Source organism: Scaptodrosophila lebanonensis, unplaced genomic scaffold (genome assembly GCF_003285725.1).
Source record: "Scaptodrosophila lebanonensis strain 11010-0011.00,11010-0021.00 unplaced genomic scaffold, SlebRS2 tig00000024-arrow-pilon, whole genome shotgun sequence".
Classification (NCBI taxonomy): domain Eukaryota; kingdom Metazoa; phylum Arthropoda; class Insecta; order Diptera; family Drosophilidae; genus Scaptodrosophila; species Scaptodrosophila lebanonensis.
The window spans coordinates 5,019,392-5,045,956 of NW_022060538.1; the positions used below are offsets into that span (position 1 = coordinate 5,019,392).

General features: G+C 38.8%; 1 protein-coding gene across 1 annotated transcript; it reads left to right on the top strand.

Moving 5' to 3' along the window:
- Positions 1 to 21,122: 21,122 nt before the first annotated feature.
- On the top strand, positions 21,123 to 22,929 carry LOC115621957. The gene is made up of 5 exons (XM_030515804.1): positions 21,123 to 21,137; positions 21,301 to 21,543; positions 21,582 to 21,660; positions 21,732 to 21,831; positions 22,812 to 22,929. The coding sequence occupies exons 1-5, from the start codon at positions 21,123 to 21,125 to the stop codon at positions 22,927 to 22,929; spliced, it is 555 nt and encodes a 184-aa protein (XP_030371664.1).
- Positions 22,930 to 26,565: the final 3,636 nt, after the last annotated feature.

The window sequence follows — 26,565 nt, forward strand, 5'->3', positions numbered from 1 at the left end:
GAAGCTTGTCCTCTTCACTTACTTGGCTGCCAACTGAGACAGATTATATTTGGTGCTTTAATAAAGGATTGCTGTTTCCACTTGAAATTCCGTGTAAATTAGTTCGATATAGTGGATTGAAGTGGAGGCTGTTGTACAATGTATTGTGCCTTTAGAAGCAGAAGGCTTGGAATGTCTTTGCGATTCAGAAAATTCTTTAAAAATACTGACAGAAATTCCAATTACTACCAAAGACGAGCAATTTCTGTCAATAGTGAAATAGAATCAATGGAGATACTAGAATATGATTAAGACAATGGGCTTGTAAAGCCTAGAATAAAGATTTAAAATTCTCTACGTGTACCCCTCAAGAGAAATTATTATATTTAAGAGATTATTATTATTAGCCACTATTTAGCTAATGCGGAAATGATATTTTTCACGTCCATCCTAAAATTTGTCCGATCCTGTTTTTTAAGTGATTATGTGTATAAAAAGTCAACCAAAATATGATTGAAGATTATAAATTTGTTTGTATACAAAACAATATTATGTGAAAGAGGGATTTTTATTTATATAGGGGTATGGTTTAAATGTATATACAATGGATGACAATATAATATGCATAGTTTTTGAGTGCTTTTTCATGCCTCTATGCTGTTTAATTAAAATACAAGTGACATATATTTGCATCTGATTTCGAAGTAAGTGCAATTTTATGTTTGATTTAAATTTAGTTTAGATGATGAAAGGATGAAATATAATCAATTGATATGATGTTCAGGCATAATTTGAACAAAAACGCACAGTGAACAACTCAATGGAGATTTCAGAAATATTGGCTTTGTATTGGTATTCCCTAGGGAAAACCGGCTATTATTTCAGCGTTGCTTTACTGCTACAGTAATAAGATTGATGATATATTTACATCTTCAATCATTTATCTTCGATTACTGTCCACAAATAAACTAGTTCCTTAAACTTAATCTCACTAGCTAACTAGAAATAAGCCGCACAACTCTAAACTGAAACAGCCAATGGCGTTGGCAAAGGCGGTGGCAATGGCGATGATGGCGACGGTGTCGGTGACAGTTCAAATTAAATGGCTGCCTGCTGGTCGAAGCCGCATTGCCTCGGAGTCTCGTAGCCTCGAAGCCTCATAGCCTAGAAGCTTCATAGCGAGCGCCAGTCATTCTTCAAGCGCCAGTCGCATGTGCAATTCATGAATTTCAATTAATTAATTAGGCCACACAAATCTGCAGCAGCAGACGGAACAGTGGAGGAGTGAAGGAATTGAGGAACTGACTAACTGCGGCTGGCAATCGACGCTCGAAATCGAAATGCAATATGAATTGCTGTCGCTGCAGTTGCCGCTGCTGTCGTTGTTACTTCTGTTGTTATTCATGTTGTTGTTGCTGTTGCTGTTGTTGCAGCTGAGCTGCTGTTGCTGCAGCTAAGGATGGAACTGCAATTGCAACTGCTGCAACATCTGCTGCCGCTTGACAAAGTAGCTGTTAGATTGTAGCTACATTTGCCTGCCCGCCTGCCTGCTGCAATGTCTGCCTTCAACTGTGCGCACTTAGGGTGCAACAGTTCGCTGCTTTTTCATACAAGTGACCCAATTACAAATCGCGGGTGGGCCATAGTTGTTGTTGCTGCTGTTGTTGGTGTTGTTGGTGTTGTGGCGCCCGCTTTTGGCCCCCGCCTCTCTGACTGCCTATGTTACGGCTTGTTGATTTATGTAATTTAGATTGGATTTTGTGGCGAGAAATTAATGCGTTGAAGATTAATGAGGGGCCGCTAAGAGGGCGGCAGCAGTGGTTTGTGTTGAGTTAAGCGCCACATACATCAAACCACACGGCATCTTCCATGGCGCAGCGTGCCACGCCCCCCGAACTTCCCCTGGCCTGTGCCGCAGCCCGCACCTGACAGCTCCACAAAACACTAACGATTAAGTAAGCCGCTTTTTGTGCAAATTAAACGACGCACACCCTTGTGTTTTTGTTGTTCTCTGCTTTTTTCTTAACATACATTTAGGCATCTTAAACCTTTTTTGGCAGCAGCAGCAACAACAGTAGGCAACAAAAGGCAGGCTGGCAGGCAACAAGGTCGCATTAGGCAAGGACAAACCTAAGAACTCTTTAAAAATCTTACAAGTCCCAAAATTGCTATAAAAGTGCAAACACACACAAACATACACGTATATAGAGCAGGTGGCGTGGGGTGTAAATGTGGCAGAGTGTCAGGCTACACCAAAACAATAACAACTTTCGTGTGTGTAGGCGACTGTGTGTGTGCGTGTATGTGTGTATGTTTGTGTTAGCCTATTTTAATCTCATTAAAAATGTAGCAAAAAAGGGAAATGGGCCTGCTCGGTTCTGTTCTGCGCACCCGCTGTGATGCTCCTGCGCTCTACTTAAGCTCTTGTTGTTGCCGCTGCTGTTGCTGCAGCTACTCTTACTTTTGCTGACTGTGTTATATGCGGCTTGAAGTTGTCTTTAAAATTGACTGAAAGCGAAAATCAGTGTAAACGCTTCGGCGAGCAGCAGCAGCACCAACGACGATAATCGCAATAACAACACCAACACCAGCAACAACAGCCAAGAAAACGCCATCTTCGCTACACGTGTAAGTGGCTTTAGAGTCTATATGGTGTATGTGTGTGTGTGTGTGTGTGTGTGTGTGTGTGTGTGTGGTGTGTTTGTCAGCCTCATGTGTGTGGATGCCCGTGCGGTTTCCTGTTTGTGGGTTTCCACTTTATATCGCGTTTATTATTTTACGCCTCCTTAGCAGCCTTCATCCTCGCACCCCCCACGGCGCGCCGTCCCAGTTACTTGTCCACCCCAATCGTTTGCCCACCCCAGTTCATTGCTCTTCCCCTTCCCCTTCATTTGAACTTCATCTTCATTTGCCAAAAATGTAGCGAAACAAACAGCGAGCAGCTCAGTATCCAAAAACAACTGCTCCTATCCACCTTAGGTACCCACCTAAGTTAACCTCGATATTGTTGTTGCATTTGTTGTTATTATTGTTATTGCGACGCGTTGTTGTTTTGAGCGCAAGCTTCCACTTTGGTTTCTTGTCTTTTAGTTGTTGTTGTTGTTGTTGTTGTTATTTTGCATATCTCATCGGTGGCTGCGGTTCGACGGAGTTTGTTATAAAATTTATGAAAAGAAAGCAAAATCAAAATTATAATAAAATCAGATTACAGCCTCTCAACCAACGTTCAAGATTTTGTTTTTCTTTTTATGCTTTTCAGTCAAAAAATGTTTTCGCTTCACTTTATGAAAACATAAGCAATTTTTGTTGCTGCTTATATATTTTCCTCCTGCCATTGTTGTTGCTCTGATGGCGGGATGGCTGCTGCTCCTTTAGACACTGACACCGACAACTTTGGCGCACGCCAGCACCGCGGTCTCTGGCACCACCCCCTCGCACCACCTTCGACTTATTCGTAAGCCACCCCTGACTGAGTTGCCCACTTCCCATTCCCAGTGGTGCGTTTAACAACGTTCCGTTTTTATGTGCCAGACATGTGAAAGCTCTTCATTTGGGCGCGATAAGGGTAGCGTCGACTGCCAGCCAGTCAGCCAGCCTACCAACCTTCACAGCGTCACAGTGGTGCCAAACTCCAGACTAATGCAAAATTTAAAAAAAAAATGTAAGTAATTTGAAGATTCAAGGAAAAGTGTCTGCTCTCATAGGCTCTGCTGTTAATTGTGGGTAGTTGATCTATTCGGTTCACGGATTATACATACTATTTTCTGCTAAGCATTTGAAAGTCAAGAGTAGCTAAAAGAAATCGTTTGGACTGTTATATCTTGCATATACCTTTCCATTGCACTAAAGCAAAGCTCGCTAGACAATAATGTGTTCAAAATCAATAACACTTATACGGCGAACGATAGTCTTAAACGGATTTACTTAGAGCGTACTTGTAAAATGAAAGCAGATGGTCAAAAGCCTCTTTAGTTTACAAAAACTGATTCTGAGGAGATCAATGAACATTGAAGTAGCTTGAAGAATAATTTTAATTCCAAAGAAGAAGCTAATTTTTACTAATGGACAATTCAACCACACTATATAATTTGGTGACCCCGACGTCAGTTTAAATTCACGTTCAGTTAATGATGACTTTCGATGCTTTCTTAATGATTTGTTGGTATTACTTAACCTAATTGCATTCCATATTTATCAAATAATAACGATGGACTCACAATTACCACAGATTTGCAACATTTAAGTTTGAATGTCTTAGACTGTTCCACAATATTTGGCAGTTTTCCTACGGTAATAACTTACAATATAACATGCTTTGCATAAACATACAGATCAACTTTCAATTTCTCATTCTCTCTAATGGATTACGAATATTGAGTTGGGAGAAAAAACTTTTCTTACTCGAACTTGGTTTTGCATTTAGTTTGAAAAAAAAAAAAAAATTATTACCACTGTAACTTCACCTGATTTACCTCATCGTCAGCGTCAGCGACGACGACGACTTTGGCGGCATCTTTCTCAACGTCCTCGTTGCCATCATTGGGCTTGGCTGTTGCCTTTGGCTGCCTTGGCGCAGATTTTATGGCATTTTTTCCTTGAACGGCGATGTGGCCGTCGCCTCCATCGGCGCTAACGTCGTCGCCTTTTTCGCGCAACTTTATAAAATATGTACTTCGGGTAGTCTGTTTTATTGCAATTACTTAAGATTTTACTGTTTTCGTTAATTGAGCATTGGATTACTTTATTTTCGAGCGCTCTGTCTGCGTTTCCAGTATTTGTGTTCGTGATTGTTATTTTTGTTGTTGTTTGTGTTGTTGTTGTTGTTGAGGCTTAGCGCCTGCATTGATTGTGTTGTTTATGGCTGCGTGTGCGCGGGGTGTAAAGCGTGCACCTTTAATTTCACATTAATTGTTATATAATTTACGCCACATATAGGTAAACAGCAATAATAATAACAAGAACACAAAACAGCACAAAAGGCTTTTAATTAAATTTTAACCATAACCCATTGCCGGGGCCCTCTTGACAAGCCGTTGACGTGACCAAACGCCGCACGGTTTAAACTCAAATCAAATATTTACACCCACAAATGCTCACACACACACACACACACACACTCTCACTCGCATACATAGCGCTCTGTTTGAGTGCGTGTGTTTGTTTATTGAAATAAAACAAAACAAAAATAATTGTAAATTCAATTTCATTATTACATTTTCTTGTCCGCAGTTTTGTGTGTTTGTCTATTATCTTCACACAGCCACAGCGTGAGCTCATGCCAACCACCACCACCACCACCTCCACCACCAACACCACCGTTATCACTTAGCATCTGCCATTCCCACCTCCACCATAAACAGAACACAAACTCTCCATGCCGCTTGTTGCCTCGCTCTTTCATAAAGTGAGGCTTGTGTTTACCGTATTGTGTGTGGTTTTTGTTGTATATTTAAACAAATGCGGTTAATGTACATATTTCATTTTAATCAGGCCCGCGGATATTGGTTTCTACCCTAGTAGTTAATGCGCATTTAGTGCCTCACTAATCACACACACACGCAGAGATACACACATAAACGTACACCTGCATTTACTTCAGTTTGTCAAAAACAAACTTTCCAGCACCACCAGCCGGCCACCTCCTAAATAATTGTAAAATATTCCAACATACAGCCAATTACCATGGCTTTTTATTTGATTTTATATGGTTTGGCTTTTTGGTAACGAGCTGTGTCTGGGTCTGTGTTTGTGTCTGCATGTGGATGCGGGCCAAAGAGACAAAATCTCCGCACTAACAATGCCATTCGTATAGTTAGGGCAGGTCTTTGTTCTATTGTTCGAAGCTGATTTGAACCTGATATTGACACGTTAGCTTTGGGTATGAAATGCAAAAACCAGCAAAATGAGCGGACCAAATAAATACACACAACAATTTCTGAGTTCTATTTACTTATGCGCATATTTAAATATCATACGAGTGTAATGAGTTGCCGACTACGTTTCCATAGTACGAAACGAATTCTGAGTAATTACTGAGTAGACACAATTGATAAGCTTGATTTTCTTGTAATGTCAAACTTAATGCGATTTGTGGGCCAAATTTGACTTTGAGTTTCACTCATTAGTCCTAATATATTATCTGCAATTCATGTTATATGAACTTTTTAAATGCCTAATTGCTTCGACATTTGAAATTCATTCTCAAACGTGACTGAAATAAATTGTTATTTAGGTGTCTTTGAAAAGCATGCTAATAAGTTTAGTAAATGTATATTTATTTATAGGCTATATATAAACTCCTTCCATATTTAGTCGAGCCGACAAACACAACTGAGAGGATACGGAAAAGCCATTAAAAAGTCGATCAAACTAAGATTTGAACATATTAAAAAAGATTGAAAATTTGAAAATAAATGTTAGATATACGAAATCAAAAGTATTTGATTAATAAAGAAAGAAAAGATTTTTAAAATCATTTCGTAGACTTATAAAATTATTAGAAATTTAAATATTGACGCATTAATGATAATGAATGCGTTGCAGTATTTTCCTGGAACTAAATAATACCATCAATGAAATAATGAACATACAACACTCTGACATACTATTTAAAATCTCTGATATACCCTTTAACATTCTCTATAAAACGTGCCCATTTAAATGGAGTTTAAGTGAATATAAAAACAACATTTCTATAATTAAATTTTCAATCAGCTAGCAATTGAAGTTGAAAATATGTTCAAAAGTTTTTTATTTACTATAACTCATGTGTGTGTTGATTATTCACATGACCACACTTAAACTAGCTTAAATTGATAGAATAAATAAGAGCACGTCCATAATAATACAAAGTAATCAGAGTACAAAATAAACATACTCGTAATATTTGACACTTGAAACACGAGAGGACACAATGATAGGAGAAATGAGTAAAGAACTATTGACTCTTGTACGAATAAGCAATACGAAAGTTCGTGTCAAAGGATTGTAAAAGACTAAGCTAAGGAAATGTCTTCCACCATTATATAAGAAGAACAACAATAACTTTTGGACTGATTTATTAATTGCTTACTTTACTTTGTAGTTCTGTTGGAAGGCAATGTTCTTAAAGACGTTTTTGCCAATAAGGAGAATTCATCAATTGCCACTATTCGGACTTTTGTATAGCAGAACTTGAAGAAGAAAGGAAAAATATCCAGGATGCTTCGAATGACAACTACTGTTACGAAAGGATTTGTGCGAAACCTAATGGAGACAGCTAAACAACAAGTATTCAATATAATTCGATAAAATTTTTATTTCATTATAGTGAAGTGAAAATGAATATGAATAAAATTGTTATTAAATCGAAACAAAAATGTATGAAAAAGTCCAGAATTCAATACCGAAACCCTTGAGGTAATTTCTTTACAAATGTTTTGTAGTTTTGTTAGCATTTTTCATTTTTAATTAATGGTTCCTAAAACGATTTCCACCAAACATTTTTCAAACTGTTGTCGATTGTTGCTATTTTCCAAATTGTTGTGGTCGAGCAAATAAATACGCCCACTCAACAAATCGAAACATATACATACACAGTATATTGTACAAATACCAATGTATATAGATTTCATCAACGGAGTTTGTGTGTGTGTGTGTGTGTGTGTGTGTGTGAGACAGAGTGTATGTGTGTATTTATGCGTTGTGTAGGAATTCATTAAACCCGTATTTACTTAAAATTTTACGCATTTATGAAATTTTGCGCTTAATTGATTTGAGCGATTTTCTGCGGTTGCTGAGGCTTTAACTTGGATGGCCAATATCGCAAAGCAACAACAAGAATAACAACAACAATCACTACAATGGCAACGACAACGGCAAACAAAAGCTGCACGCAAATTTATTTCATTTCAACACAATTAAATTTTTGTTGTGCCACAGCCAAGTACACAATTTTTTGTTGTTGTTATTCGCGCCAACCACGCGTTGTTTGTTATTGATTTTCATGGTATTGCTGTTGTTGCTGTGCCTACTCATTTATATGCTTTTATTTATTTATGCAGTGTTTGTTGGATGTCTGTCCGCTACCGCTTCCGCGCATCCTACGCCTCCCCAACCAGTAACCAGACACATATTCCACGTTTGTGTCGCACTTTGGTTTCATTTTTTCCTTCATTTTTTGTTGTTGTGTGTTGGACGCAAATCCATTAATATCTATTATCCTACTGACTACATATACATACGTACTATAAGTATATCTATTGGCAAGCGCTTAACATAAAAGAGCAAAAAGCGAACAGCAGACGCAATAATTACACTCATAAAAAACTTGACCAGAAATCGCCGCAATTTATTTATTTATTTGTGTCCACAAACAAGACTATCAACAAAAGGGCACAGGAATAATAAACTTTTTTAATATTTTAAGTTAAACATCGAAAACAGTTCCAGATTAATTGTCAATCAAAATCAACCCATTGACATCAAGACCGTGTAATGCTGCAGCTGTCTTCTCCTTCTCTAAATCCTATTCCTGCTTTCACTCCATTATTTTGATTGTTCCACCATTCATGAAGGAGTAGACTCCTAAAGTAGAATATAGCTTGGGTTTGATAATAGTTGGACTGACATTCATTTAAATGAAAGCAATAAAGTAATAAATTAGATTTTTTAATTTTTAAGAAATTTTTTTCTTGTATTTACTTTTTTAAAGAAAACGCTCTATAATACATTTACGAGTACTCTTAGAGCTACACACTTCATTTACATAGTTTAAAACAATTCCAGTTTTGTTGCCAATACATAAAATATACGACAATTTTGTTTTTTGTGTACCACAGCCATCATTATGAATGACAATTGTGAGCTTTTAATTTTAATTTGCTTTAAATACAATATAGAAAACCATAAATGTGCTTATGTGTTTGTTTGTTTGTTTCGTGCGTGTTTGTGTGTATGAATACACAATATTCTATAAATAAATCAAATGAAAAGTGTTTGATGCCACACCCACACACACACATACAAATTGGTGGCCATTTTCACTTTTAATTGAAAAAAATTGTACGCCATTGCCGTGCTTTGTGGTGTTCTGTTATTATTGTTGTTGCTATTAGTCTGACTTGGTGTTGTTGCTTTTTGCTATTTGCTGCTGTGCACAGCCAGCGTTGCTTATATCCGGTATGGCACGTTTCCGGTTGCCATTTGCCGCTGCCGTTGCTACTAATTTTGCAGTTCACATTTAAAACCCTTCTAAAAAGTACAAAAAATGGTCCAAAATACTGCCTGGGTGTGTGCGTGTGTGTGTGTGAGTGTATTGTGGGTTGTTCTTTTTGTTGTTGTTTTCTGGTTGGTTGGTTTCTGGGTGCCAAACAATTAACTCCCCCAAAAGCTGTGCAATTCTGTGGTTAAGTATCATTTCTAATATTTTGTGTCACATCCGTGCGACACTTTGGCATTTCACACAAACACGCAGGACATTCACAAACGCACAGCACACACACACACACATTCACCAACAGACAACTTTAGAGAGATAGAGAGCAGTGAGCCCCACATTGCTTATGTCTCACTCAGCAGCAGAGGCAGCCACGACCAACATTGGTTTTATTCAGGAGTATCACCCTTTGGAAAAAGCATCATGCCCCCTACCCTTGCTGGCAATGTGTGTCCAATTGCTCTCTGCCCGCGCCATTTAAACAAAACGTCTCGCCATGGCAATGGCACAACACCAACAACAACCTCGTGCTTGGGCACCCAATGCCTGGCAAAAACTTTTTAAGTGAAAATAGTCATTCAAATTTAATTAGTCCAAAACAAAGCCAAAACGTAATGAGCTTACGCTTAGGCCAAAGGAACGCGATGGCGACGCTGCCTGCCTGCTGGCGCCTGGGCGTGCGCACCTTTGCCAGCTCAACTTCAATTGTGGTTCTTGCTGTGTTGCTGCTGTTGTTGTTGTCGCTGCCCTTGCGAAAAAGGGTACCTGGGCATACACTTTGGGGTCATGTGCCACAATTACTATGTTGGCGTCGACTACGACGACGACGTTGACGTTGGCGTCGGAGATGGCGTCTTCCTGTCACATGCCACATGCCCGCAACCGCTGCTGCCGCACTATACCCGCCCCCGTACCTCCACACGCACACACCCACACACCCACGGCCACTCACAAATGGAGACAAAACAGCAACTACAACAACCATAGACTAAAGCACCATAACCAGCACCAGTAGTTTCAAAATATTTTACGTAATATCATTGTTCGCACTCGTAACTAACTTTTGCTAACATCCGTACGTCCGTCCGCCCGTCCATCTGAAACGCTCCGTCCAGCAACGCGCCGTTCATGTACAAAGCGAGCTCTCACTCTCTCTGTCTCACTAAAACTTGCAAACTATTTAGCGTGCTTCGTATGGATGCCAGCATGTGTGTGTGTGTGTGTGTGTGTGTGTTTGTGTTGTGAGTTTGCGTGCACAATAGAATGCAGATGTTGCTGGTTCATCGCTGACTGTGTTGATACCCTTCCTGATCCAATGAATTGAGAAACTGGGTTGTGTTTATTCAGTAACTTCATTGGAGCAACTACAATTTTCGGGAAGATACATAATTCAGAGATTGTCAAAAGGCAGAAAATCCCATTAATTATTAATCAAAATACCAGAATAGAATTTCAAAGTTCTATATTAATTATTTTGAAATTCAGTTCTCTTTCAAATATTATTGAAAACGAAATATTATTGACAAATGAACTTGTCGGCCAATTCATTGATTAAGAATCTCATTGTTAGAGGATTTTTAAGAATTTTAATGTATTTTTTCGGTGTTTGCATACTTTAAGTTAAACTAAATTTGTTTTTCAAAAACTATTGGAATTGAAATATTATTCAGAAACAAACTTGTGCGCCAATTCGTTGATTAAGAATTGCATCGTTTAAGAATTTTTGGGAATTTTTAAGAATTTCTCGGTGCTTGCATATTTTTATGTTTTTTATTCAATTTTAAAGATTAACTATAGTACTTTTATGCCTAACAGCACCTGTCTAGCCTATATTGTAACTTTAGAGCCGTATCCTTGATATAAGCAGATATTTAACAACAGTGGAAATGTATATATATATGATTTCCAATTTAAAAAGCTTCTTTATTCTATTGAATTCTATTGTAAACCAAAGCGACACTACTTATAAGTATATTCGTTGTAAAGCCACTTCAACTGATATGTCCTGCTATAGAGTATCCAGATACGTTGTACTTGATTTTCGCGCTGCTCCTTGTTTTTGGTGGTGTATTTTTGGCTCTGTGGATGGCATCGTTGCATATGATTCGTATCACTGATATTTCTGCTCCAATGGTACAGTTATTTTGCAGCTACGTGTTTTGTTAATGCGTGTGTGTGTATGTATGGGCGGGTGAGTGTGTGTGTGTGTTAATATAAACACACAACGTCATACATAGCTGTGAAATAGTTAGCCGTTTAGTTGGGGATGTTGCTCGTGTGGATGCTGATGCTCTTGTAATTGCGCCGGTTGCCGGTTGCCATTGCCACTGTCACCGACGTAGTTGTTATTGTCGCTATTGTTGTTGTGGCAGTTGTTGTTGCTGGTATTTCTAAATTAATACATCACATGCGAGCTGAAGCACCCGTACATGCACATACATATACGCTTAATTAGGGGGTTCTTTCGGGGGCACCCACAACTGAAAGCGAAGTTGCCCGCCCCAGTTAGATCGTTTGCTCGACAGACTGGGCCGCACAGCTTTCATTTTTTCGGTAAAATATAATTTGTGTTTTCAATTATGCAGTTAAATGTGCACGCACTTACATGCGGAATGCTTTTACAAAACATTTCACGTGACAATTTTTTAATGACTCTTGTTTCCTACCTTGCTCGTTCGCTTGCCTGTTGGTTAGTTGGTTCGCTTTTAGCTTTTCATTCCCGTGTTGTTGCTGCATTTGTAGTTGTTGTTGTTGTTGGTGTTATTGCTGTTGTTAATGAAATTAGTCAAATTGAATGATGGAACTATTTGGGAGAGTGTTTGTGTGTTTCCTTTGGCGGTAACTCCTCGCTTGTCCATTACCATTAGCAGCCACAATTCACTTAAGTTAATAAACAAACGAGTTGGTTACATTTGTAGCATTGTTTGTTTTGACAAGCGGTGTGCTTTTGAAGTCATATTTACCTTCAGAGATCGTTTGTTACCCATACTCGTACTCGGCGTAGGAGACGGTGCCCTTTGATTTAACATATTAATAGGCATGCATACGCGCATATGAATAATTGAAGGTGAAAACAAAGAATCTGCCGTTAATAGGTTTTGACTAAGGGGGAAGGCATGAATGAGTAAGATCTTTACTAATTGAGTTCTATATTTAAGTAAGTAAATGTTTTGTGGACACTTTTATTTCATATAATTTTTTTTAATTATTTTTAATTATTGATTAATTAAAGTGCTTCCTAAAAACGCCTAATAATCTGGTAGAACTTTTTGATATACATAAAAAGGACAAAGCAATCTTATAGATTTGTTTATGAATAAACAATTCAGATTTTGCTATGACGGTAAAATTATGTGCGCTTTGCAGTCTAAATGATTTGCTTGGTAATCATTCGGCCAAATTTTAGTCCCTCGAGCGGCCATGTATGACTACACGAAGGGCTACAAATTACTAAACCAATCCAATATTAATAATACATACATCATATTGATTTTAACCACAACAAAGTGAAAAGTAATATGTAATTTAATAGGGACGTCTAAATGTTTGTAATTAAGGCTTCAATTAAAAACTTCAAACAATTTGTTTGTTGGTACTCGTGCTGGCTGATACAGCTGCTGGCTTAGATAATTTTAAATTGATTGGTTGATTTTAAATAAAATGTTGAAGTTGAATTAACAAGAGTTTTAACTTAAGACTAATATTAGATCGTTGAATAAGTTTCCTACACAAATTTTGCTTGCTTAACAAATATAAGTAAAGTCAAAAGGTATCTTCAAAGTCTGAGCACTCGACAATAATACTTGACATTCGTGTGATCCATTTATGGCTACCTAAGTCTATTAGGTTGCAATAAAGCTTCGTAATGTCTCCCCGGTTCATAATACACTCCATTGCCACCTATGGCCTGTAAGAGACGATATAAAAACGCCTCCACACTTTGCTGGTGTTGTTGTTATTACTGTTGTGGTTGCTTTTTAGTGTTTCGCTATTACTTGTTCATCACTTCGACGCCAGGGTGATTTCAAACAAATGCCCCAAAATCGCATTCGCTTATATGTGCGAGGATGTTTGTTTGTGGACAGCGCTTGTACTTGTTTTATTTTGGGAGCCCAAATTTGTTCATCCAGTAGAGAGCTTGGCATGCCATTTATATTGGTTCATGTTAATGCCAGCGAAAATCCTCGACACGGCGCCGCATATGGGGCCGATTTCATGTAGTTGATCCAATATACTCGCATTGTACCAGCGCCGCATTTTGCGGCCAACACTTTCCGCATGCCCCTATTGCACTTCTTTCGGTTGCTTTTCGTTTTTTTTTGTTGCCGCTGGCATTGTTGTTTTTGCCGTGTTTTTTAATAGACACATTAAAAAATAATTTAACAGACAAGCGCCATATACACAGATAAACACAAGCACACATTCGCACACCCACTTACATTTTAACTGCACAGCACGTTGCATTGAATAAATCATAAATCATTCAGAGGTTTTTGTGTATATAAAAATATGATGGCCAACAAAATGGCCCCAACAACTGACGGCCATCGCGTTTCTATTAAACTCTACACGATGCGCAGGTTGCCAATTTGTCGCCGTCACTCTGTCGCCTTGTCGCCCTGTTGCCAGGCGTTGCCCGTCTCCACCTCTGATGGCAGCCCCCTCAGTCTTCAGAATCTTGTCACATGTGGTGCATACGCTTTTTATACACTACACCAGAAGGCATCCTAAATATGTGATGATTACAGGACGTACATATATACTGAGATGAAAAATTGATACATACGAGCACGTCAGTTGAAGTTTAGGAAAGTAGGTTCATGTTATTATAATGCAGCTTTTCATTTATGATTTTCTCATTTTATGGAGAGATTGCTTTGAATGAATACTTTAATCTTTATAATATGACTACAAAAGATGCTGTATAACTTTTAAAAATATCCCTCTCTGGTGGCGTTACGTATTGCGTACGCAATACAACAATTGCTCGGAATTCAACATTTGAAGGATGATGTTAAGGCCACTAAAAAGATCAAAACAATTTTGTGACTGATAATAAACCGGGGCTTCAACATCAAAGTCGAAAGTGATGATAAAATATTAAACTTTGTTCGTTAAATGTCATGATCTTTAGATAATCAGTAAGGTAGATAATCAGGAAGATAGATAATCGGTAAGATGAGCAGCAAAGCTGGCCTGGGCCAGCTGTTTAGATTAGATGACTTGACATCGAACAATTGTACTATATGAAAATCTGTTTTTATTTTCATTATTTAAAATGTATAGCTTATAGTAAAACCCTCTAGCTAAAACTACATATCGTGTGCCGACTGTTAATGGCACTACCATATTTCACTAGGTAAGGATCGCTTGACAGTGTCCACCTAAGATCAGAGATTGCCGCCTCATATCACTCTTACAACTAAGAGCAATTGAGGATTCCACTAGGGTGGGGTTGCTTCGGAAGTCTTACAGATTCGGGTTCATTGCCTTTGGAATACTCGGCCGAAATGATCTTACGGTTAACAGAACTGGAGATTGTGAAATCAGCTAAAGTGATCAATAAACCATATGAAAATAAACTGCATCGGGGTTGTCAACCATCGCTTCAGTCCTCTTAACATTACAACAACTTAAATACAACATTCTTTGTTATAACAAATGGACGTTTTAATATCCCCTATTGAGCGTTATGTAGAAACATAGATCAGGCTTTACAAGATTGGTTTATTGAAAAGCCAAACAGCCATCGGAATTTGAAGAGCCAATAATTTGTGCTGGGATGGTTGTAAGCGTATATAATTTTCGACGTGTCACAATTATTGTTTGTTTTTTCTTATTTATACATACATACATATATACAGATGCATGTATATATCTGCTTGTAGGTTTAAGTCTGTATGTCTGTGCCGTTGGCACCGCTGCTGCTGACGCTTTTTTCACATCATAATTTTTTATACTAGTTGACTTTTTGCCATATTCGTCGTGGCGTATGTGTATGTGTATGTATGTGTGTATGTTTGTATGTTTGTTTGGGTTTTTTCGGCACCTTTTTGTGCAGTCATTCATTTTTAAACGAAACGAAACGAACGCCACGCAAAACGACACTACGAAAAGTTGGCTGCCATGTACAAATTAATAAACGAGTAACTGACAAAAAGGTAATTTATTATTTTATACATATTTGACAAATTAATTTAATGACACACACATGCGCTTGCATGTCCCAATGGGTGCACACACACACTCGCATATACATACAAGTATATGTCGGTAGGTGTATATACATATATACTTATATGTATTAACCCAGCCCACTGTTATACCGCACATAATAATTTCTCATTTAATTTTTCAATTTTAAGCGTCATTTACACATGCCGTCCAGTTGGCGGCCAGTTTTGGCCCATTTGTCCGTTTTGGCCGCTCGCGCATTGTGGCTCCTTGTTGTTGCTGTGTTGCTGTTGCTGCTGGTGTTGCTGTTGCTGTTCTTGTAGTTGCCGCCGCTGCCTGTCATGTTCCCCTCGGGCCACGTTGTTGTCAGCTTGTTGGCGCTCTTTTGTTTTCATTTTTTATTTGCATTAAAAGGTAATCATCGAAAACAGCGCTGGCATGCAGTTTTCGCGCCGTTGTCGTATTTTGTATGACTGTCATTAAGTCGTCAACGCAACGTATATGCCGTTTGGGAGCGCGACAGCGAAGGAGGTAGTGGGACAGTGAAGCGGCAGCAGACAACGCAATCAGTTGCTCACTCAAGCGGCGCCGCATCATTTTAAATGACTCGTCGCCCAGCCGTGCAATTTTGTGGCCATGCCTCGGGTCCTTTCCTTGGATACAAGATGCTCCCTGATTCCCTGGCTCCCTAGCCAACTGACTTACTGGATGGGCAACCGGTTGGTCGGTCATTTCGTTGGTCTGTCGGTCGGCTGCAGTTGAACGTGTTGCCGTTTGTTGAGGGCCGCACGTTAATGGCACTAGAATCAGTTTTCATTAACGATACGCCGCAGTGGTTGCCCAGCGGCTGCGATGTGAAAAAAAGGTCCAGCGAAAAAAAAACCGCATGCGTGCATTGCTGGCATATTTCGCTCGCCGTCTCCGGCTAAAGCTGTGGCAGTGGCAGTGGTACTGGCTAGGTCATGGACGAAAGCAGGGGCTGGGGCAGAAAGAGAGGACTTGGGATGTTGCACTGCAGCGACGGCAATTAATAAAACACACACCTTCTGCGCGGTAAACGTTGCTTTCGTTTATTCTCTTCCCCCCCTCGCATTCAACCATTCATTGTTCTGCATATTTAGCTGCTGCTGTTTGGCAGAGTTGTGTGAACTGGCTCAGCGATCTGGGTGTTCATTCTATATTATATCTCTGTATATGTATACACGTATATAAATTACATAATAACGTATAAACAAATTAAAATACATGCATAAAAATATGTTGCACTTCTGAAATTTTGACAGACCAAATAGTACATTTATTTCTTTTGTCTATCTTTAAATGTGAATCTTTTTGAATGTTTATTTTATCCTTGAATTATAAGTATACAAGTATAATTAAAAAGCAAGTTAAATTTTACGGCCAGATAGAATAATAGATATTGTACTAACTACTAACTTATTCTTGGATTCACTGAGACAAAGATACAAATGAAATTATCATTTGTATTCATTTGTATTTACTTATCCCGCATTGGTTTATAATACTAAATATTACAATGATATGTAATAAACATCTCACATAACAGTTTATTAAAAATAACTAATGTAGTTTTTCGCGTTTGACATTAGCAAATAAATAATTCTGTCTCGTGTTTGTCCACCCAGGATATCCAGAGTTTTCTATTCAAGTTATTGTATTCCCCAAACGAATTCTGTCAAATTTTTTCTGTCGTTTACAAGTTAAGTCTTTACTGGCTGAGGCAAGGTATTGACAATAGGTTAAGTCAGTGAACTACTGATAATTTGAACTACTTGTAGAAGGCATGGAGCTGCTGCTGTGGAGCTGTGGCACAGTGGTGCAAAGCGCTTATTTATGTGCGTCGACTGCCGTTGGCGTTGGCGGCGGAATTGAATTTAAAAACCTCAAACGCAGCAAAATATTTCACACGCATGCAGTCGGCGTTCGCATCACCGTCGGCGTCGGCATCGGCATCGACGTAGCCAAAGTCGTCGAGATTTTTCGTATAAATCACATTTTCGCAGCGCAAAAATATAAATAATATATATGTATGTATGTATGCATGTAGGTGTGCGAGTGTGTGAGTGCGTGAACAAACTCAGTGAGGTTGTGCGTGTGTGGGGGAATATGTATTTTTTTGCGCATACATAAATCTTTCAGTTTGGATTTTCACTTTGGTGGCATAAATTGACACTGGCTGGCGATGAATCCGTAGATGAAGGCGATGCTGACTGCGACGCCAGCGCTGTGGTAGCCACATTTGAAAACCGCGCTTAAAAGCATTCGCTGTGCGTCAACGCCTGCCTGCTTTGCTCTTGCCACTCCTTTCCTCTCTCCCTCTCCATTTCTGGTCTATAAGCTTGGTCTGCAGCCAACCTGCGTTGCAAATTGTTTTTTGTCAGCTCGAAAATTGCAACAACAGCAACTGATGCCGCTATCTTTATTGTTGTTGCTGTTGCAGTTGCCGCTGCCGCCGCGTTGACAGTAAAAACTCATTTGCGCAAAATTAAATTAAAAGTTAATTAACGCTGTCAATGTGCAAAGCACTCGAAACGATCCACTACAATGCTGAAACTTGCAACGCTGCAAACTGCAACCTGGGCCTGCGACTGCAACTGCCGCTCGGCTCGGCTCGGCTTGGCTCGGCTGTAGTCAAACTTTGCCGGCCAAGTTGAAAAATCACCGCAAGTCAAGTTAAGCATACAGTGAAACCAACAATTATTCGTACACTCTTTACTTTTGACTTTAAAGGCCTATATCTTCGCTGTTATTTATAATACACAACAATTTTTAATTTCAAATGAACACTTAATATTTATATTTTATATTTTAAAAACAATAACAAACAATTTCATAATTGGTAATGGAAAAAACTTAATCTAATCAAAATAAGGCAGGTTTTTACGTCCATAAATTATTCGTACACTTTGTGCCTTATCATGTTTTCTCATCGCATGTAACTGTAATTGGCAATTCTTTTTAAGGAATTTCGTTACCGTCGCCAGCATTCAGCATGTACATTAGTTTTCATTCATTCTTCTTTGATTTTTAATTAGTGTTGAGACGAATTTTGATTGATATAGACGCAATGGGGCGAGGAAAGGATATTTCACTTGATATGCGCAAACATATTCTTAAATTGTATACAGAAAATTATTCTCTTCGCGCCATTGGCAAATTAATCGACAGATCACACTCTTCTGTACAAAGTATAATACAGAAGTACGGAAACACAGGGAGTTTGGGTGCAAATCATAAACAAGCTGGGAGACCAAAAATTCTAACACAGCGTGATGAGCGAAATATAGTAGCTGCTGTTGTCCAAAACCCAAAAATAACCACTTCAGAACTATCCAAAAATATTGAACAGTGTAGCAACAAACAAGTGTGCCACCAAACCATACGCAATTGCCTATACAGTGCTGGTTATCATGGAAGGATTGCACGGCGAAAGCCATTCATTTCGGCGGTTAATAAAAAAAAGAGGCTGGAATTCGCCAAACTGTATTTAAATGAACCAGATTCGTTTTGGGAAAACGTTATCTTTAGTGATGAGTCCAAATACAACATTTTTGGGCACGACGGCCCTCCCAAAAGCTGGCGAAAAGCGAATGAAGCCATGAAAGAGAAAAACATTATTCCCACCGTCAAGCATGGTGGAGGAAATGTAATGGTTTGGGGATGTATAGCTGCATCTGGACCTGGAAACATGGTGTTCATAGATGAAAAAATGGACAAGCACATTTATAAAAGTATTTTGGAAAGAAATTTACATCCAAGTGCCACAAAGCTCGGGCTCGATTCCAAAAATTCTTCTTCCAACAAGACAATGACCCAAAACATTCATCATATTTGGTACAAGAGTGGCTGATATATCACTGCAAGCAGCTTAAATCTCCACCCCAATCACCAGATTTAAATCCCATAGAGCATATATGGGAATTGCTTGAGAGGAGGATACGGAAGCACAATATAACATCCAAGGAATCCTTGAAAGCCGCATTAGTTTCTGAGTGGCAAAAAATTTAACCAAGAGAGACCAATAATTTGGTGAAGAGCATGCACCGGCGCTTACTAGCCGTTATTAAGGCCAAAGGCGGGCCTACAAAATATTAAAATTTAAATAAGATGTAAATTTAAGAAAAATAATTTGAAAACAATTAAGTGTACGAATAATTTATGGACGTAAAAACCTGCCTTATTTTGATTAGATTAAGTTTTTTCCATTACCGATTATGAAATTGTTTGTTATTGTTTTTAAAATATAAAATATAAATATTAAGTGTTCATTTGAAATTAAAAATTGTTGTGTATTATAAATAACAGCGAAGATATAGGCCTTTAAAGTCAAAAGTAAAGAGTGTACGAATAATTGTTGGTTTCACTGTATGTCCGCTTAAATTGACGAGAACTGGTTTTAAATGGCAAGTTGACAATTTACGATGCAGGCGAGTGGTGCGCTCAGAAAAGAGAAGCAAGCCACAACAAGTTGACTGCAGACTGCCACTGACCGCCTGCCCGATTGTCTGACTCTGGGGCTGTCGGACGGTCAGACTGTCAGACTATCTGACTACCCAGCTCGCAGGCCAGCCCCGCAGATATTCACACAAGCACACACATAGTTATCCTCGTGCTTATACATATGCTGATGTAAATGTGCGCGGTCAGACAGTGCGTATGCTTAATGTGACATGGCTGCACTGACCGCACTGGTCACACGGACCATGCTGGCAAAATCAACAAGATGCAACATGCTGATAATTAATTTGCAAGTAAAACTGAAAATTGCACGCGACGAAGTAAAAAATAAACATTGAACAATATCATTTGTCGCATATTGAAGGTGCATATTCACAGTATTTTCGAAGCGTTTAATTATTAGTCAGTTTAAATATTCAGTTGCCACGGATCTGTAGTAGATGCATTTTATTTATCTTGTTTTTTATTTGTATGACTGCGAATCGAAACTTGGTGAATAAACTGTATAGTTGTGCAAAATAAGAAAGTAACATTCTATAATTTAAATAAGTATTATTTAAAAACCTCAAGTAAAATCTTCGTAAATTTAAAAGGACTTCACCTAACCAATAAAAAGCACATTTTACGTTTAATTGTGTAAATTGATGAACAACTGTTTTGCTAATATGTGTTGTTAATTTTTGAACACCCTAAGCTACTTATTAACTTAAGGAACAAAATGTTAAAAGTAATGTTTGAGTAATGGTTTATATTTAAAATGAACGTTCATTTATTAAATATATAACAGAATTCTTTATTTTAAACAAGAAGTATCAGATTTTTCTAAGCAAGTTAATAATTAACTTTCTGGCTTAAATACTTGACGACCATGCCCTGTACACAAAGTTCTGGCAAGCTTGTGGCTTATCAAGTTGAATAAATTTTGAAAACTTTCGTTAAAGAAAAAACTGTTTTTTATGAAAAGTTGATGGACAAAGAGTTGTTTAAGAAATTAATTTTAAACTTTTATTATGCGATGCTGTCTAATGTCCTTGTTTATCACCATTATTATTATTGTTATCAATAGATTGATTCTTTATCAGAAACTTCATTTTCTTTTGCCTTTTCATTGCATTTTCGAAATTTCACAGCTTTATAATTATCTCTCATGTAAAGTGCATAAAAATTTCCTGCAAAAGCATAAAAAGTTAATGAGTGAAGCTTGCTACTTGGCTTGTTGGCATGTTGGGCGCTTGACTGGCTAGCTGGCTGTCTCGCTGTCTGGGTGGCAGGTTGGGCTTAATGACAGGGCGCAATGGGGCCGTGTGCTGTAAGGCAATATAAATAAATATGCTTGTACTGCAATCGGAACTACACTCCTACGGCCAATTTCGTCATGAAAATTAAAGATAACATAAATGCGCCCGCCTGGCACGGCACGCCATGCCACGGCAGGGAAATGGACATGGGTGTGAGTATGAGTATGGCAATAGGTTCTGGGCTGGACGGCAGCAGCAGCAGCAGCTCCGGCTCCGCTTCTGGTTCCTGCTTCTTCTTCTCCTCCGGGTTTGCACATCAACGTCGTCGCTGGCATGCTATTTGAATTGAACAAGTGTCAGCGTCGAGGGGAAACACACTATGTTGCGCTGTTACTGCCGCCTTTGTTGCTGCTGTTGCTGTTGTCGTTGTTGTTATTTTCTCTGCTACTGCTGTACAGCATTTGCATGTCCTGCCAGTTGCGAGTAGCGTCAACGAGGACTACGACTACGACGACGACGACGCTCTCAAAACTCAAAATATTAACACTTTAACGCCAAGTTTTTTATCCGGCAGCCGGAAACAGACAACACACAGCGTCGAGCGCCACCGCCAGCGCCACCGCCGACGCCGCCACCACCACTCCCGTCACCATTGCTGCCACCAGCACACAAAACGCCATGTTGGATTATTCAACTCGACGCCATTTCGCGTCACAATGCGCGCTATGCGGCGCCATCATTGCACTCGACAGCGAACGGCACACGGCAAGCAGCTACACTTGACAAAGAATAATTTTAAATATTTTAGGCACTCATTTAAAATTAAGGCAACAAAAAAAATGTAATATGGTTCAAAATAGTTAGTTTTAGTTTATATTTAATCACAGGCACTAAATTTTAATTGCAATAGGATTAACAATATTTGAATTGCATATGGACTGGCAACGTAATGTGTAATTGCGAATGAAACGCTTTCAAGCTTGAATATTTGGATTTATTATTTCGTCTTCAAAATTATTATAAATGAATTATTAGATACTGCTAATGGGGAACAAAATACCTCAATATTCTTCATTATTATATTTACATAATATTCTTATATTTACAATAATATTTTTTTATTTTATTTTACTTTAACATAAAATGTCGCTTCTGTGGTGAATTTTATAATTTTTTGTGCATTTAGTTTTGGTGGAAGGCTAGCAGTTGCTTGTTCTGGATGGAAATGACTTTGAAACAATCTACCCAGAAACACATTTATTTTTTAACAAATATCTGAAAATATTTTGAGAACGTTTCGGCAATCATTTTAGAAGTAGAGTAGATTTAAAATAATTTTCGTACAAACTATTTCTATACCGAAATTCTTTAGAAATGGAATTGATTTCTAAAAAACCAATCTTTACAGCTCACAGAGTATAAATCATTACGAACAAAGTTAATTACAAATGGATTTCAAGAACACTACAAAGAAAAATGTTGGGCAGTTATATTCCTCTGCGCTTAAGCTCGACAACGTCTAGGAAGATAAGTTCATAGCTCTTTAAGAATTAGCTTTATATTCTCTAGAGTTTTCAAAACAAAGTATTACCGGGCAATTTCTTTTAAAATTTACAGTTTATTTTGATGTGTGGAGTTCGAACAATCAAATGTTAACTTTATTAGAGAAGGGGTTGCGCGATATATGATCGCTGCCTCTTTTATTTTTAGTGTAGCCAGTCAGCCAGGGGCAGAAAAAGGTAGAGAGCGGCGAGCGGACGGCTTCGGCGAGCGGATGAAGTTGCAATTCAAAGTCATAAACACGTGGAGCGTGGGCGCAAAGTCTCAGCTAAGCCCAGGCCAGGCACAACACGCTGCCACTGACAGCGGCGGCACTTCCTGCCAACCAGCCAGACAAGCCGACAGACAGAGTGGCAGACGACAGCCCTCCCCGAATAGCCCCAGTCCTAGTCGGCGCACGATGTTCTCCTTTTGTTTTGCCGCCATTTTGTAGTTGCTGCAGTTCCACTTGCATTTGTTGTTGCTGTTGGTGTTGGTGCACCGTTCGTTTTTCATTTGCATGCAAAATTCAAACATCAGCATAAAAATGCAATTTTTATTGCGCAACATTTCTCAACGCCCGCTGCAAATATTTTCGCGGGCTTTATAACATTTTTTTTACAGTTGTTGCTGCCACAGTAGCTGTTTACTGTTGTTGTTGTTGTTGGCGCCGTTTCTGCAGCTCTGCTTGTTGTTTGTTTGATTCTGCAATTCTGTTGTTGTTTCGGGGGGTGCGTTATTTGGTTGCTCATATTTATTTTCACTTTTTTTTTCGGCCCTGCAGCTCTTGCACACGGTTGCCACCGGCAGCGTCGCCATCACCATCACCATCGCCGTCGTCGGTTTTATTATGAGCTGCACTTTATGAAAATGCAGTTGCCAGTTTCCAGTTCTTGTTGTTGCTGCTGTTGTTGTTTCCATAGCTACCGCGCGCTGTCGTTAGAGTGCGCGCTGCTTCTGCACCAGTTTTGAGTACGTTGCAAATATTTTATTATTGCAAAATTTTGCCAACTTATCCTTCTCATGTAAGTGGCCCAATGCCCTCCTTGCCGCCTTTAAGCCTTGAAACGTTGCTGGCTTCTCGCCGTGGCCAAGAGGAAGGATGCGAACCAGCTAAAATAATATTTCGTTGTTTGTTTGTTGCCTGTGCTGTTGCTGTTGTTGCTCTTGTTCGTTCGTTCGTTCATTCGTTTGTTTGTTTATTTTTGAATGTCGGTTCGTTTAGTTGAAATTACGTTTTGTATTCTTGTGCACACGTATATTAGTATATATACACATAAACATATATATTTAGCCCACATATACATACATACATATATATTTTTGCCACTGAATTTCATATACTTTTTATTTAACAACCAACGTGCAGCAACAACAGGGCTGACAGAAAACATTGAAGTAATGATACAGTGTGAAGATTTGTGATCCCTTTGAAATTGTTGTTTGAAATGATGACCCTTGTAAACCCTTTTCTGTCTTTTCCGCTTTTATCATAATGTAGGCCACGAAATTATTGCTTTGCGAAAAGTAAAACATAAATGCACAACATTGAAAAGGAAAACATCAAACATTTTAATAGAAAAATAATCTGTTTGTCAGATGCTGAAATGATAACATGGGAAGAATGCAATTTGTATTGAATAGTCACGGAGAGTCGCGAAGCTAATTGTTAATCCCACAAAATGTCAAAACATTATATAGGGCTAAATTAAATTACCTTAAACCATAAACCCTGGTAAACTACATATAATATTAAAAGATGATAGTTTTTTGAAGAGATTTTAAACAGTTTTTATTCAAAGGTGAAATTGTGAAACCTTTTTGAAGAAGATATAAAATACCTCACAAAAATGACAACTGTTGCTATTATTAAATAGACTTGTGAAATTAGAGGATTATTTGTTTTTAAATAATTTTTGCATGTTTCCTCTTCTAATATAATTTACGGATATCAAGGGAACAGTAAACAAAAATCTTATAAATACTTCCTGGTCTTCCAAGTTTTTCCTCACACCATAAAGCTTTGGGGCTTAATTATGAATATTGTTTTTATAAATTGACGTTATCGAGTGCTTTGGCTTAAAAATCTTGTGTCCAGCCCTGATAAAAGCAACAACAACGTAAACCGAAAACTTGCCATGGCTTGTTATTATTCTTACGTTTACTCCCGCCAATTCGCCGTGCGAGCCGCTGCCTTGGCTTGCTTTCGTTCCCTTCCTCAGCTCCTGTCTTGGCTCCAGCTTGCTCCTGCTTGCCTCCCTGTCCCCTGCTACTTTTAATGGTGTTGTTGTTGTTATGGGCACACTGCTATAGCATTTCTTTAGTTCGTTTCGTTCCGTTACGGCATGCCTGGACTGCCTGCACAGCACTCTGCACGCCCTGTTTCCTCGTTCCCTTACTCCTGCTCGTGTTTTGGTTTTGCTTTTTTTCGTGCTGTTTTTCCAACATTTTAACTTCCGCTCAATTTACCTTTAGGCCAAGTAATTTAAAAGCTGACGTGTTTGTACAACTACAATTTCGACTCATGTTGCCGTTGTTGTTGATGTTATTGTTGCTGTTGCTGCTGCTGCTGTTGCTGTTGTTGGCATTGCTTGCGTCGTTTTGTGTATAGCACTTCCTGATGTGGATTTTTGCTGCTACTTATACGTTTGGCGCTCGGTTTTGACTTGGCGTTTGCTGCTTCTATTTTTTTGTTTGTGGGCTAGAAATATTAAAAACTTAATTTTTTCAGAGTCGTTTTGGTGTTTTATATATTTTGTTTATTTGCTTGCTGCTGCTGTTGTTATTGTTATTCTTGTTGTTGTTGTTGTTGTTGCTATTGGCCTGGCACTTGCCATCAAGTTTTGATGTGCGCGCCAAAAGGAATTTGGCAAAACATCATCTAAAAGCTAAAAGCCAGAATGTAGAGAGCTGTTAAAACTGTTTGCCTTAGTTAATAGTCAAGCAAGCAAAAAGCAAGCAAAATGTAAATATTAATTAAAGTCGATAGTGAATGGCCAAAACGTTTTACTTGACTGTTTTTCTTTGCGTCATGGCGGCCGTCGTTGTGTTTAACATGTGAGCACGCAATTTCCTTGATTGGCAACGCAGGCGGCCGACGTCAACATTGAATGATTGAAGGCGCGCTTGCTAAGCTGTAGAGTAGGCTGGGGCGAAGGCAATGGGTGCCACTGAATTCTCATAGTGTAGTGGATGAAGTGACGAAGTGGAGGCTCAAGTGTGTAAATGCGAGCAACGCATGCATAACGTATCAAAAAGCGTAGCATACTTTTTGGGGCCACATTGCACTACACGCCCGCACATACTTGCAATTTGTGGGTAAAGGAATGCGTATCCGTGTGCGTATGTGTGTGTCTGTGTTTGTGCATGCAGTTAACACCATTGTTTGTGTCGAGTCTGGCACAGCCAGCCAGTCGACAGCCAAACCAACAAGCACTCTGTCTCGTCTGTCTGCCAGTCAAACGAGTCTGTTAGTTTGCACCGTCTTGCCAACGTCTGCATCGCCCGTTATTGCCAAGGCCCCCTCCCCCTCATGTCACCCCCGTCGTCGGACCTGTCGCTATTACTGCTGCTGCTGCTGGCGGTGGTGCATTAAGTGAAGTATTGTTTCTGCTAGATTAATCCTGTTTTAATTAAATATACACGCTGCCAGCAGAAAACCAACAAGAACGCTGGCGTTGGCAGCCACCAGTAAAAACGCAAAAAAATATGTACAGTGGAAATCCTTTATGATGTAGTTCAGACAGATGGTGTTGATGATTAAAGCAATCGCCCTTGATCTCAAATTTGAAGGATTTGAAGGGCTGACATATTTTTCATTTGTATTTTAAATAAGAAAGTGTAGCAGAGCAAGTTTGAGCAGTAGTTACAACTATATGAAGTATATGAAAAAAAAAAACTCCACCTAACTTCAAAGTTATCAATAGTACAGTTTCTGAATATTTTTCAAAGTCTGTTCGG

Coding starts and splice junctions, on each gene's coding strand:
- LOC115621957 (XM_030515804.1), top strand. Junction 21,544..21,581: donor GCATTTGCATGTCCTGCCAG/TTGCGAGTAGCG, acceptor GACTACGACGAC/GACGACGCTCTCAAAACTCA. Junction 21,661..21,731: donor CCGGAAACAGACAACACACA/GCGTCGAGCGCC, acceptor TGCTGCCACCAG/CACACAAAACGCCATGTTGG.